A 16,156-nucleotide genomic window follows, 5' to 3' on the forward strand; every position below is an offset into this window, starting at 1 on the left:
CTTTCTCTGCATGATTAATACTTTGATGATTCACTGTCTGGAGGACTTTGGAGGAAGGAGCACTTCAGGATGAGTGCATATGCCATTGAGATGGACACGGCATCTGGTTTCAGTGTGTCATTTTCAGCTTTTTTTTGTTTTGTTTTAGGGAGGTACAGCATTCAGAGATGTGGCTGTTCAGCTGTGTTGAAACACAGCAGGCGACTTTGGACCTCTCTGTCTCTCAGAAATATGACCATGACATCTTCACTCAAAGCCTGATCCTGGCCAGTCATACTGACACAGCTGACTTTTTCAAAGAAAGAAAGTAGATTTGCTTTAATAGTGTCTTTAAAATAAAAAAGACACCCAAGAGCTGAGAAATTACACACATGCTTAAGAAACAGGAGAGCCAAGAATGGAAATGCTGATGTCTTTTCTTCTTCTTTTAATGTGTCCCAGTTTAGAGAGTCCCTGCATCCTTTTAGCTTTTAACAAGACCGCGATAGATTAACAAGCCTTTCGCTTTTCCTTTCCATCTTCAGGCTGTTGTGTAAACAGGCAATGCTGATGAATTGCAAATGTGAATGAACTACCTGGTGCCCTTTATATTAAGCCTGTTTTTCATGTAAGGGAATTAAGAAGCTGTTACAGCCAATTTCACACCTCTCTGACAACAAACCCAATAAGGGATGCCAAAGACACTGAGCACAAGATGCATTTAATCTGGTTACATTTTCCCCCAAAAAGGTGCTTACATTCAGCAAATAACAGATGTGATTCACAGTATGTTGTCTTTTCTCTTCAATCTGAACTCCAGAGAAACACTTACTTAACCACACATAGTCAAACAGTTTCCCCCAAGCTCATATGGGCACTTGTACGCATACAAATCACATTTCTACAAGTAATTAGATTGCGGAAGCCTCAGTTTTCTCTGAATTGATTTTTCCCAGCCTTGTGGTAAAGGTTATCTGTGCCTTGTGTGACCCGCTGCAGTGTGCTCTGGCTTAAGTTAACACTTTAAATAGTGTTTTATTGCAGAGGCGTTGCAGAATGCTTGACTTCTTGGTTTAATTAAAGATTAGATTTGACTGCGTTTCTCCTCTCCACTCATGTGGAGGGAGAGGGTAAAAAAATCCCAGGTGTCACTAATAACATTAACGATGGCTCTTACTCATTTAGACTGTGCCAGTGAGCCGACGCAACACAGCCATGTTCACAGCTGAGTCCCAATTACATAGACATTTTAAGCAAATTGAGTATGTGGCAGAAGTCTGGCAAAACTAAGACAACTTAAAAAAAGTGAGTGTGCATGTTGACACAAAAACTTGCTCTTTGAGTGGGCTATTGATGTATAATATTTTCATACATTTCAATGCACAAAAGATATGGAGAATTTTCCCACAGCCGAAAAACTTTCAAAATAATTGCAGACATCTGTGACAGCTCAAGAAAGCTGCTGAAAAACAAAAACATAAAGACAAAATTTCACTGTGAAAGTTTCACTATGAAATACCCAAAAGCCCCAGATTTGTTGCACATATTGCATAATTTCCTGTTAGTAAACAGGACTTGACCTCTTGTATACTGAATGAAGAAAAAAAACAGGAGACTATGGTTGTGAAATTGTAGAGTAAATACTCAGTTTGTAGTATCATCAGTAGCTGATTTGGCCCTGCACAGCCTGCTCCATCCACACAGGTGTTTTCACTCTGTTTTCCTGATTAGACCTCCTCTCAGGACAGTGTGGGTGCACTCAGACTGTGACATCTCTCTCACTCTGTTGATAACATTGTTGCACCTGTTTAGGCCTGATCACATCAGAAAGTGGTACTGCCAAGTTCATGTGAGCATCCTCACAAAATAGGCAGCAGAGGTGATGAGCAGAGGTTTGATGATGTAGTGAACTCGCAGGGTAAATTGTTGGTGAAGTACATGGCAAACAGTAACATAATCACAATAGCTCTGCAGCAAAGGACACATAGAAATTGTCCTGTTACTTGTGCTGATATGTGACTTATGAACAAGTAGAATTCATAATGGAGCACACCAACCCTTTGAGATCTGAGTAAATTGGTTTGATTTTGATGGCATTTTATAGTATAAGTAAAGGTATAGTTAAGTATATTTTTCCTATACATAATTTTAAATGTATGATTTCAATAATTATGAATATAGTTAGTATAGTTTTGCGAGCATTTTTTAAAAAAAAAAAAAATGCAGGTGTTTATCTTGTCTACTTTTAGATATGTTGACATGTAACCACTGAAACCAGCACAAACCCAACTACAGACAGCGATCCAAAATAGGCAGATTTGGCATATCACACCTCCTTTCCTTATTTTAGCTCTGGCTTTCACTGCAGCAAAGGATTCATTTTAAAGGTGTCCTGCTCAGTTATGTAGATAAGGAAGAATACTGTCTCTCTAAATCTAAAAAATCTTCACTGCATATGAGTTCCCTTCAGGCTAAAGACTAAACCTGATGGAGCTCTCAGTGCTCTGATATTAGCTGTCTATGCAATGTTCTCCCTTGGCTGACCTGCACACCTTCTTCACAGTGTATCTGTATCTCAGCGTGGAGTTATTTGCAAATCTAAAGGTGCCTAAAGCCTGTAGGGCAGGACAACTCATACCTTTATTATGCTTGATACCACATAATGTATATGCATGCTGTAATCTCCCACATAGCTCCCTGCAGCCTCAAACTGAGCACAGGTCTAATCAGACAGAGTGATTGCAAACACCTGTGTGGATCAAGCAGTTCTGCAGTCCTGATGTACTCTGATGAAAGCTCCTGTGCTCCTGGGTATTCAGCCAGATTAACATAATTGTGGTTAATTGCCAAGAAAATGGCCTGTGAGTCTCATCTGCAGCGTTTGCAGAGGGAAAAGCAGACTGTCCCTCTGTGGATGCCAGAGTCAGGGGGTCGTCCCTCTCTAAACATAGTTAAACACAATATACACACTCGCTCTGAACAGTTCGGGGTGTTATAATAAGATTTGCCACATTTTAATGGACATTAATGCACACACACGCACACACACACACGTATGAATAGACGACAGCACGCCCTATTAACCTGTGCACACACTTAACAGGGAATTTACAGAATTAAACAGTGTGTCTGTGATAGATTACCAAATCATGAGCTAAAGACTTAAACTGTCATATTTAATTATCTCATTAGCGGTTTAAATTCATTGGACAGGTATTAGAGCAGAGGTTTAACTGATGCCCCTCATATCTTTAATTGGGTTACAAAGCAAAGCTATTTCTCAGTTGTCTGGCAAATGCACTAATGATGATTGATTCAGCAGTTGACTCGAATGAGTAACTTTTTATTTTATGACTTGCTGCATCAGTGCTTCAGAGTTAGGGGGAGTCAACAGGTAGAAAAAGTGATACTTGAGCATTAGGAAATGCCAGCTACCACTGAGACACTCATAAAATAAACATCTACCTGTATGTTGGGCATTGCACTGAGGATTTAAATTTGGTATTCCAACCCAGTCACCAGAATGAAGTTGGGATTGTATGTTTCTGAAAACCACACATATGTATAATTCAAATTATTATCCAGCTTTTTTGTTTTTTTATTTGTTTATTAAATTGACCAAGCATTAAGCTCTTTCACAGCAATGCCCTGGATTCACATTCAGTGGTATAGCGGTAAATTTAATGAAAACATATAACTTGCAGCAATGGCCGTATGCAGAAAGGCCAAGCATATAATTGCAGTTGCCTCACATCGATTGCACTCAGAATTTTAGCAGGTGCAGACCAACCTATTGTCAAAAGGAGAGTTTAAAAAAAACTAATAAATGCTAATATTGGTCCATGTTTGCTAAATGTCCAAAAGGCAGCTGTTTGCTCACTCACTCATTTGCCACATCAACTTAATAAGGTGAGAATCCAACAATGCTGTGATTACAGCTTGTTGTGATGACTCAGAGGTGCCCAAAAAAATCAATTATAGTAAGTTAAGATATTAAGCAAGATGAAATTTGTAAATTCTTCCTCGTTGTCTCCTTCTGTTGTTATTAGATAGATAGATAGAAGATGCAGTCTACTGCTCACATTCACTCAAACAATAAAAACACAAAAGAAGCATAAAAAAAAACATAGTAAAAAACATAATAATAGATATAATAACAAAAATGCTGCCATGCCATGGAGTACTTCTTTTCTGGGACAGTAATGCCATTTAGGGTTGGCTGGGAAATTTTGAGTCACTTTTATTGAAAAAGCATTTTCTATTTGCCATAATGTGCGCTTGATACTTTTCCCCTCTGTATTATACATACGGATGACAATTTTGGTTAAATTTGCTTTTAATATCCCGTCACAAGAGAAATACAGGAGGCACTTGTCTTTTATTTCAGCAATGCTGAACTCAATGAGTTTTGGCCCCATATTTCGTAGTACTAACCATGTCATGCCTTTTATAAGTTTATTACCACGTTTTGATTAGGTCATTGTTGCAAAAGAGCATTTGTTAATGTTTCCAACTGGTAAAATAAAGGTTAAAGAGTAATTTTTATAAAATTGTCATTTTGTTAATTAAATGCAAAACAAGTGCAAATCCTAAAACTAAACAATTTGCAGGCTCAGATTGTTTCCAGTTCCTTTTAGAATTTATGCTGCTAATGCACAAGCTGGGTTTTGTATGACATTTAAGTAACTTGATGACTCACAAAAGTTGATTGTACCCTGGTTACCTAAAGCCCCTCCCTGCTCCCACTCCTATTTGGCACTTATGTTGCCTCATTAGACCTCTTCTCACCTGTCAAGGCAAGACATCTAGCCCTATTATCATTCTGAATAGTATAAAGAGCTTGTTATCACAATTCACCTGGCTAGAGGTCTAATCAGTGAGGGTTATTAAAATCAGCTGTGTGGATATGCAATTACATACTGGGAAACTTGAATAAATGGAGCCATTGACTGGGATATATGTCTTTTTGTAGGTATTATGTATGTGTGGCCATCCTGATCTATTTCCTTCCCCTGCTGGTGATGGGCTGGGCCTATCTGGTGGTGGGACAGACCCTCTGGGCCAGTGAAATTCCCGGAGACTCTTCTGACCGCTACAAGGAGCAGCTGACTGCCAAACGCAAGGTAACCTGCACTTTAGACAGCTCCCAGACATTCTTCGAAATAACGTTTCTTCCTGAAGGCATGAGGTTCTCCCAAGACCATATGCTTCTGAAGAACCTTTTTTTTTTAAAGATAGGGTTCTTCAAGGTTCATCGTAAGACTAGGGGTTTCACTGAGGACCCTTTTCATCCAAATAGTGCCATGTCCAAACAAAGTCTTTCACAATCATGCCATATTGCATTACACTCTTTGTCTGCACTTAATCCTTCAAAGTCATGTCAACAAACTACTTACCTATCAGCTGTGGTCTTAGAGACGTAACCACTGACAAGAGAGTTGAGTACTTACTTCCTTATCATTCATATCATCAACAATACTATGGTCTTTAACAGTTAGTTCTGACCAAGCAGTTTGATTGGTTGAAAGCCATTTAATGAGTGCTGATATACAGTACAACATCACCAGGACTCTTAACTATGTATGTAATACTCTGCTTTACAGGTTTTATAAACCGTTAATTAGGCCTATATTAATGGTGTCTAGTAATCTAAAGTTACCATAGATTGTAGCAGTGTTTCAAGGGCAAGGAAATCCCATCTGAAAATGCTCAAAAAGTACCTAAGCAAAATTCTGCCTCACGCAAAAGCCCACTACCTGCAGCCCAGAAGGGGAGCAGCTGCCACGGACAGGTTTTGGTATACTGCCTTTCACTGGGAGTAAACCAACTGTCACAGATGTTACACGGATGTGCAGTGAGGTAGGGACACAATATTCTCACACCAACCACAGCCTGACACCGCCATACACAAACTGTCAGATACAACAACAGCAGCCTGAGAGCCACCGCCATACACAAACTGTCTGATACACTAACCACAGCCTGAGAGACACTGTCATACACAAACTATCTGATCTGGTACTCAAGGTGACAGAGATCATAGCAGTGAGTGGACACATGCTAGAGCGATGTATTGTCTGATCAAACTAACTCATCTGAATCACACAGGCTGCCAAAGCCACTATTAACAGATTCTTATTTTACTGGAAACACAGGGCTAATTGATTAATTGATTCCAAGCAGCTGTAACATGCAGATCAAGCTTCAACAGATTAGCAAACAGTGTGCAGGAAAATGTTTATGTGTTGCTAGACAACAGCTGTCTTTTATATCATTATATCATTATGGCTTGTGATTATCCTCTGCACTTTGCCTATGGGCTCATGCCGTCGACCGTATCACACCTGTGATGATATACAGTACAACAACACTCCCTCTTGTGTCATATTGCTTTAATATCATAACAAACAATAATATCAAATAATATCAAACAAGCTAGATAGCTAGCAAGCTCTGCTGAGCTGGCGTACAACACCAGAAACATTCAGCTCCCTGGGGATCTCCCTCCCGCCAGATGCCAACTTATTTTCATTTTTGAAATAAAATGAGGACGTATCCTTTAGGTAATTCCTCATTTCAACCTCATGACTCAGTCATTCCTTATTCAAATGATGGTGGGTTCTAGATGAAACCCTTGGAACAAAACAGAGTTCTCAGTAGAACCCCCTTTTTTTAAAATCTTTTTTCCATCCACCAACATGAAAGTGGTTCTGTACCACTTCCAACCTAGTTTTGAACTGTTCAGAGCATTTCAACCAAAATTAACATGGCTCAGAACTCAAAAAGTTGTATTCTCAGCTGAAAACCAAAAAAAATAAGGTCTTCCAAGCCCTTAAGTGCTAATCATGATGACATCAGTGGGCGTCATATTCTACAGGTTGGAAAGAGAGAGGTTGGAGTAGGCAGGAATGGAGAAGTCAAGTGAGACATTTTCAGACAAAAAAAGAGCAGTACAGCAATGCAGTGGTCTCATTAGTAGCTGGTTCATAATTGTTTTTTTAACTTTAAAATTTAACAGGTAACCAATGCAATCCGTGATTTTGTATGCATTGTGCAATACCTTACATTGATGACACATCCGGGATTACAGTGGTTTAGCTCAAAACTGGTGAAAACATGGGCTGGTTTGTTAGATAACACCAAGGTTCCAAGAATACCGAACGAAACCACTTCAAGAACTGGACCTAATTTGTTGGAAAAGGGGTATCACAGAAGTTTCTGGGTGGGACATTTCACAGATGGCTCTACAGATAACCCTTTAAGTTGGGTTTTAGGTAGAACCCACAGAGTGAGTTCTAGGTAGACGTATGACCGGAACTAATTGGACCTAATCGTGGTTTTGGGTGAGACATTTCAGAGATGATTACATATAACATTTTATGTTGGGTTTTAGTTAGAACATTCACAGAGCAAGGTCCAGGTGGAACCTTTATAAAAGGTTCTACCAGGAACCAGAAAGGGGTTTTTTTATGGGAAAAGGCCAAAAAACCTTATATGGTTCTAGTTAGCACCTTAATTTCTAGGACTGTAGCTCTATGATTATAAACTAGTGCAAGCACAATAGTCAAACCTTGTTACATGTTCCCTTGTACACAGCAGTCCTGAGCAAAACGTGGCTGCCATGTTCATGTTTTCTTGCATTTTTCCAAATGATCATCACAGCAGCATGAACCTGAAACACACACCTCTCTCTTTTTATCCTCACCTCTTTGGAAGTATTCCAGACCACCTATTGTCTTCTCAGCCCACCTCAGTCTCTTTATCTCCTGTTTTCACCATCAGCTGTCATCCTCTACCTTTTCCTTTCTTTTTCTGTCATCTTTCATGGCCTGTGCCTGTAAAGTGTGGTCCCAGTTTCAGTGTTGCAGTTCCTTATAGAATATTCTCCCAATGAAGACACTTGCAGAGGCTTGCTTCTCTGACCCTAGAACAATAAAGAGAATCCTATGAGGCTTTACACAAACATGCAGTATTCCCTGTGGTGTCTCTGTACTGATGAGTTCAGTTCCCTGCAGCTTCATCTGTGAACTGAAGTTTGATAGATGTTTGAAAACATTGATTCCATTCACTGTATTTTATTTTACAGTATTTGACTCTAGTTTTCTTTATTTTAGATTGTTCCTTCACTTGTTTTTATTTATTTTTATTTATTTTTTGTTAATCAATTTCTAGCCATGCCAGTAGCATTGTTCTATGGATGGCAACGTGTGATTGTCAGTTGGTCCACCCCTTTGCTCCATACTGAAATACTCCGACAAGAGGATGGATTACAATGATATTTAGGGGATGTACTCGCTTGACTTTGTTGATGAGGTTGAAGCTTGAAAACAAAGCAATGCAGGACACCAGTCCATCTTCTACTCTAATAAGGCAGCCTCATAGATATGTTACATCTGCCCATGCATGTTATTTTTAATTTATTGTCAGAGAGCAATGATGTGCCAATAAGTATTAGATTTCCATCTTGGCAAACGCAAAGGTCAAAGCAACCAAGCTTTTTCTGGACTGACAGATTTGTTGTCTCGCCAATAGAGAGGCTTGTTAAAGAAAGGAGAGGGTGAATGCTGAGTCCTTAGAGAAGACAATCAATATAGTGCAGCATGTCTCATCATCAAAGGATTACAAAAACAAACAGAAAACTGACAAAACTGTCTGTAGCATTGTTTTGATTGATGGTTTTCCTGGACAGGTTTTATGTGTAGGTTTATTATACATTTATATCATACGGGTTCATCCTACTGATATGTCTGGTGTTTTGAAAACCGAACCTCTTTTGCAGCATGAAGACTTTTTGCAATATTAATTTGCAGTTCCCCAGCTTTTCAGCCATCCTGAAGAAGCCATCTAGTCTGAAGGTTGCAAAACAAAGCATTGCAGGACACCAGTCCACCTTTGTGAAATCCCAGCCTGTTCTCAATTTGAAGTCAACAAATACCACCACTTTTAAAGTGCTTAAGATTCCGACACCAAAACCCACCTTTCCTGTCTGCACGAGATGCAGCTGGACCACGTCAGTTGAGAACATGGTTGGACAGAACCTGTCACCTCTGTGTGATACACTGCTTTACAGTCACAGGTTGAAATGCTGCCAGTAAAGAAAAAATATAAAAACATGTTTGTGTCACAAGTCATCTCATGTTGCTGCTTTGCAGCAGACTTCTGCATCTACATATTAGGTTTTAGATATCTCTCAGCATCTGGTGATGACGTCCCAGGATTGTGCTATCGTTTTAGAAAAAAGCATCCCATTCAGATGGGAAGTGAACCCTGGACTCCTGCATGAAAGTCCTATTCACCCTATAGGTGCCCTCATGGTCCTTATATTACATCATTACCAGCAGTGTTTCAACCTGTTTTCTGCGGATGCAGCAGGTGCCATCTGGCAGAGTATAAAAACAACGTGCACGGTTTTGTCTGGCCACATTCTCCCCGACGCCATCCAGTGGCATTTCATGCGTACACAAAAAGTGCCTTTTGACTTTGCCATCTTACACAAAAAGCACTGTCAAAGCAATAGTATTTTACAAGTCTGAAATGAGAACAGGCTGAATGTACAGAACAGGAAGGTCCCGATAGAGCGAAAGGGAGAGGCGGTGGAAGGGTCCAACAAACCACAGACTTTCATGTGGGAGTCTGGTATTCACTTCCTGTCTGAATGTGATGGGGGTTTTTTCTGCATCTAACCATGTGCAATTTTGCTTAAACCTAACCATCCTTGCCAGCATGCACTTTTGTTAGCATCCCAATGTTGGTTGCCATGTGCTCGTGTTTTCTCAACATAACCACATGAAGCATCATGCCACCATGTGCTTGTGTTGACATCATGGGAAGTATCCCAGAACATAAACAGCAGAAAACACAGAAGGACACCTGTGTAATATGTAGATGCAGAAGTCAACTTGGGATGATGACTTGGAATGAGAGCATGTTGGAAATCCAGAAAGGAGAGGGAGGCAAAACAGTACAAGAGCAAACAAAATGTTGTTGTCATGTCTAACAGGTGGTGAAGATGATGATCGTGGTAGTGTGTACGTTTGCCATCTGCTGGCTGCCCTACCACGTCTACTTTCTGCTGCACCAGTTCTTTCCTGACATGTTTGAAGAAAGGTTTATCCAGCAGGTGTACCTGGCCATAATGTGGCTGGCTATGAGCTCCACCATGTACAATCCCATTATCTACTGCTGCCTCAATGACAGGTAAGTAAGCCCCTGCACACACACATACCTGTATTACTTATTTAACAAAAACATTCATTCCATCAAAACAGTCATTCCATCATTTGTGTTGTTTTAACACAAATAGGGCCTACTGTTCTCCAGTTCAGTCTTTTTTCATATATTTTGCTAAAGTTGTACTTGGTGACTCTTATAAAAATAACTTTTTGTCACATTTACTGAAACATTCACTATATCCACAAAGTCATACATGAGACGGATAATCTGTGAAAGATATTTCTTTCCCTCCTTGCAGTGCTTGTAATGGCATTTGCAAGAGTCAACCAAATGAAAACAACCAATCAGAGCCAAAGGCTCTCCAACGCAGCTGTCAGACGTGAATTACTTCTCTTGAATGGCAGTCAAACTGTCAAACTAGGCAGCACTGATCATATAGGAAACAAGATTGAATAGCAGCACTCAATATTTCTTGCCTAAAGTATTTTCAGAAACATTTCTTACTTAAGAGTACACTAAAATAGGTCACTGAAAATATGTGAGGAAAGAAATAGGCAATGCAGTGATAGAATCTTGATTCATGCTTGATCAGCAAGTTTGACCTCAGTTCACAAGCAGATTGACATGTTTGACAGCTGCATTAGAGACTACTCAGCTCTAATTGGTTATTTTCATGAATCCTGCAAATGCCATCAGGAGCACCACAAGGATGGGGAGAAACATGTTTTTTTTGCTTGTTTGTTGTTTTTTTCTTTTACAGACTGTCTCTCTCATATATAATACTTTGACAGTTTCATCGAATAAGGCAAAAATGTTTTTATCCAAAAGTTACAAACTGACAGCTATAAGCTGTTGTCAAAAACCTGCACAGATGTTAGACACGCAAAGCTTTGCAGCAGCTCAGAGGGCGTAATGTCTGTCTGTCCCACTACACTTTTAACTTGACACTGCAAACTTTGAAGTCTACTCTCAACTCAGAGGAGAGTGAGCTTTAATGCACAACTCCAGCACACACCGTAAGACTGTCTTTTACAACCAACTTTTCAAAACACAATATTTCAGTGTTGAATCTCCATTTTCTTAAACGAAAAAACTAAATCTGTACAGATGGATACATTCAATTTCTAAGGCACCACCCTTAACAAAAGGCACGATAGAAACAAAAGTGTGGTGAACACCTAAAGCATGGTGTATTTGAGATGAGTTGTGTAAAGGCTTTTAATTTGGAAGTTGTGCAGAAAGTGTGTGGGGAGTTTCATTGACAGTGGCATTTACATGCACACTAGTATTTCACTATTATTCAGGATACGACAATGTTCCATATTTAATACGGGTCATGTTAACATTACATTTCATCTGGATATAACAAATTAAGCACTTTACAATAAAGACTGGGCTATGCCTGTTAGTCAGGTTTTAGGAGCATTCTTTTGACATGTTGAGAGCTCATTCAAAATTTGCATCTTAATTGGGGTTTTGCAGCAGCTTTCCTGTTTACAGTTAGCTCTGTGGGTTGTCATGGATATGTACTCAAACCAACTTGCCAGTTATTTGCAGGGTTGTGGTAGAGATGCATGCCCAAAAGGAAAAAAAACAAAACATTTTTGGTTGGAAAGAGAAATGCTCCTATTTTTAAACATTATGAAATACTTGGATATCAAAAGGCCTTTTGATATGCAGAGAGTATTCTAACGTCGACCTTTTCAAAAAGGTGGTTGAAGGAAGAGAGAGGAAGTTTCCGAGTGGTCGAACAAATCCGCCAACCTTTAAAAAATTCTATTATAATGCAAAAGCAAAATGGCACAAGGGGCTCCAGCTGCTCCACGTTCCATATTTTTCTTTGATAAGCGAAATGTTTGGGCATGTTAATCAGAGTATGAACAGCTGCATGTAATCAGGAGTATTAGTGGAATAATAATTTTCATTATAATTGGAATATGTAGGAATATTATCTTTTTAGGAATACAAGCAAAAATGGAAAGACTGTACATGTAAAAGTGGTCAGTTATGTTACACTGAATGACAAAGCAGCAAAGTTGACACAATTCTATAAATTAATGAGCGACAACAGTGTTCTCAGTTTGCACTGATAGATTTTATGCCTCTTTGCTGATAGCTGAGGCCGGGAGCATTATGTTTTCTGGTTGTCCATCTCCTGAGACTCAACAATGAACTTAGAAGAATTTGGTTTTCATTGGTCAAAAGTCAAGGTCATGGTGACCTTGCATCAATCTCATTTTCTTGAACACGATATCTCAAGAGCACCTAGAAGGAATCTCCTCAAATGAATGAAACTTATTAGAATTTGGAGGTCAGGGTCACTGTGATCTTACTAATCTTACTAGTACTAGTTTTTCTTGTTGATGATGATGATATTTGAGACTTGGCCATTATTTGACTGGAGTAATTGCGGTACTAGTTCCTTCCCTGTTCATTGGACTATTCATTTAATTATATCTTTATTTATTAACTACAATCCCAAGATTGGTGATTCTATCCTCATGTACGTTTAAAAAATCACGAACAGACAATTTTCTCATGTGTAGTTAATCACCAGGACAGAATTAATGTCATATATTGTAGTCTGTCCTTCGACAAGATAATAGACTGGGATTTAGACTACTTTTTCAAAAAAGGATGGCAAGTCTTCAGGGGGAAAACATTTTTTCCTTTATAAGTAGCGATCATATTGTCCTTCAGGACTGCAGTCAATGACGCACACACACACACACACACACATTTAGGTACACACGTCACATGGCAATACTCCGCTGCTGCCTTAGTGACAAGCAGTTGTCAACAGCTGAGAGGCTGCTTATACTCGCTTTGTCACTACTGTGGAAAGAAACTCTCCGTACCTAAAAGACTTCCACATATGAACTGAAGTTAGAATAAACTTCAAACTTTGAAACTCTTCTCTGAAAGTGGCTGAATCCAACTGAGAACATCACGACTGACTGTCAGACTGAGGCGTTATTAGCATTCTGCCTGTCAACGAAAATGTCAATGAAATCAGAAATTTGTAAAATAGAGACAGATGGTCAACTCTGCTTGTCGTCTTTAATTTGTCATCTCCTATTGTCGGACACCTGATAATTGTCTTTGTGCTGTCAGAGAGATAAGATTTCACACTTGGCTGTTTTCACCTCTGAAATTCATTAAGTCCTAAAAATGAAAATATGTTGATTGGACCGCAGTCAGCTGAGGTTTAGACATCATCCTGAACAGGATGACAACTAGCTTTTGTCTCCATCAGCTCAGCTGATATAAATTCAAATGCATGACCGATGATGGCCTTCTCCTCTCAGTTTCCATCCATCTCCTCTCATCTGTCTCCTGCTCTCACATCCCTCCCCCCTCCCACACTCGTCTTCCTGTGTGGGCTGTGTATGTACTTGTGTGTTTACTGAGGTGAGGTGTTTCCCTTCAGTTGCCAGCTCCTTGTGAGTTCTTTATTTCTGTCATCTCTTCCATCTGTGGTTTTTGTAATGCTAAACATCAAGTGCTGCAAGAATGCATCTTTTAATAAAGGTCATCAGTAAATGTCACATGCAATATTTAGTGTTAATTAATATGAGAACTCAGTTACACATAGACTTTGCTTTCTAGGTATATTTTTATTTTTTACATGGCATATCAGTCTTCTGTCAATCTGCATGTTAATCTGATTCTACATCAAATTAAAGTTTATGGTAAATTATCTCATGAGATTGGGAAATTTTCCAAACTGGCTGCTTTACCAAGTTTAAAGTGACAAGAAAATCTCAGCTCAATATGTAAATACTGATTTGGTTAAGGATCACTGCCAGATTATTTTGTTCAAAGAAGATTTCTGTAAACAGCATGATAATCTGGCTAAATAACACTGCACCCATCATGTAATGCAGAGCAGGTGGACCCAAATGGAGGAGACAACAGGGGCTCAAAAAGATCACATTTTAATCCAAAGGAGTAGCAACTAAATATCACATGACCAAATCAAGGATCCAACAAAGGCTGAAGTGAAAACCAGGACTTAAATACAAACTTGTCTGATGAGGAGACGAAGTGCAGCTGGAGAAAAAGGGCGGAGAAGCTCAGGTGAGGGGAATAAGGTGATGAGGCAGAACAGGCAGGGAGCTGATTGGCTGGAAGAAACTGAGGACCAGGGAGGGACTAACAAGACAGGACAGGTGTGATAGGAAACAGGCAGGAAACAGACAAAAATAAGAAGTCCCACACAACATGACACATAAGGGGATGACCTACAAAATAAGTCGGGAAACAGACAGACCACGATGAATACATGAAACAATGAAAATCATATACAGAAAACCCCCAAACAATGTCCAAAAGACAACAGAATGTTATTAAAAGCCATGATCATGACAGCATCAACAACTGTGAACAGAGGAATGTCTGTACACTTCGGCTCCCTTTGCAGTTTTTTTAATTGAGATACCCACAAACCCAGTGCTGTTTCAAGCTACAGGGTTTTCTTTAGACTTAAGACTTTGGTCACATGACCATATCACCTGATTTACAGTTTCAGTGCCAATGTACTGTATCTGTGACATGACATAGACACTAACTTAAGTCATATAACAATGAGGCTGTACTTCCATATTATCATATTGCCCACAAAGAGTTTACAGCTGACCAAGAGATCAAGAGATTCAGGCAGGCTGTTCCACCGACATGGAGCATTCTAATTAAAGGATACCTCATCCTAAGTTTTTGTTCCAACTTTTGGGACTTTTAAAAGGCCTCTGCCAGAAGATTTGAGAGTTCGAGAGGGCTCATAATATAAAAGCAAATCTGATAAATAACTAGGCCCAAGACCATTAAGAGCTTTCAAAATGAATAAAAGAATGTTAAAATCGACTCTGAAACACTGAAAGCCAGTGCACAGACTTTATGTGAGTGCCTTCTTTATATTGTGAAATACGTATTTATACGCACTCTGTTTTTAAATGTGCACATAAATCAAACTTACTAAAACTAATATATGTTTTTCTTGCACAGGTTTCGTGCTGGATTTAAACAAGCCTTCCGCTTCTGTCCCTGCATCCCTCGAGGCTCTTACGAAGGCCTGGAACTCAAATCTACTCGTTACCTTCAGACCCAGACAAGCGTTTACAAGGCCAGCCGCATGGAGACCACCGTGTCCACTGTTCTCCAGGTTGGAGACGACATGGAGCAGCCCAAGGCCAAGGCAGCAGCAGGTCAACGGCCCAGTGGGGCTGCAGCTGGGGCCAGACCACATAGCTCCTCCTTGGACCTCACCTCAAACGGGTCATCGTCCCGCAGCGTCTCCAAAACAATATCAGAGACATCCAGTTTCTACTCCAGTAACAACCTGCAGGAATAGACCTCAAATGCAGGTGGCACTGTGCCGGACAGCAGGGAGAGAGAGTGAGTTGACTGGTCACATAGCTGCTTTTGCGTGTGTGTGGTCATGCAAAAGTACCGCGTGAATGTGTGAGTTTGTCTGCCAGTGACTGCGGCTGAGTTTTTGAGGAATTCATTTCCAGCGTGATCACTGGAACATCATGCCAGGGAATTTGCAAGTGAGAATAAGTCCCTGTTCACTGAGTGCTGTCATCACCCACGAAAACCTTGTACAAAATCCTCATGCTGCTCACAGATAATGATCAAGTCCCATCAGAGAGGTTTGCTCAGTGCTGAAAAGTGATGACAAATACTTTGATGACTTGAGCACATTCCAGTTCAAAAGTTAAACTGAGGCAGACGATAGCGCCTCTTATCTTCACAGCCTCTGCTCGTCACACCAGCCTTCTCTCAGTGTAGAGTGAAGCTTCACACATCCTCAATCACACAAGCTGTGTGACTTCACATAGTCTATTTTCGAGTGGAGCTTTAACATGAGACAAGAATGCTGTGAACACAGCTGCATCTTGTTTTAACAGAAGTGTTTTCTGCAAAGAGACAAAGCTTGGAACTCTTTACGCCTCTAATGGAGAAAACCTGCTTTTGGCAGGAGTTATCTCCCCAGAAGATACAA

General features: G+C 39.9%; 1 protein-coding gene across 1 annotated transcript in view; it reads left to right on the forward strand.

Moving 5' to 3' along the window:
* The window catches only part of tacr1a (tachykinin receptor 1a), a 46,420-nt gene extending 30,918 nt beyond the window's left edge, over nt 1-15,502 (forward strand). Inside the window, exons 3-5 of the mRNA XM_042487477.1 lie at nt 4,952-5,102; nt 9,980-10,176; nt 15,157-15,502. Of these exons, the coding sequence (XP_042343411.1) occupies nt 4,952-5,102; nt 9,980-10,176; nt 15,157-15,502 (694 nt within the window). The remainder of the gene's footprint in view (nt 1-4,951; nt 5,103-9,979; nt 10,177-15,156) is intronic.
* Nucleotides 15,503-16,156: the final 654 nt, after the last annotated feature.

The sequence above is a fragment of the Plectropomus leopardus genome, chromosome 6, assembly GCF_008729295.1.
Source record: "Plectropomus leopardus isolate mb chromosome 6, YSFRI_Pleo_2.0, whole genome shotgun sequence".
Classification (NCBI taxonomy): domain Eukaryota; kingdom Metazoa; phylum Chordata; class Actinopteri; order Perciformes; family Serranidae; genus Plectropomus; species Plectropomus leopardus.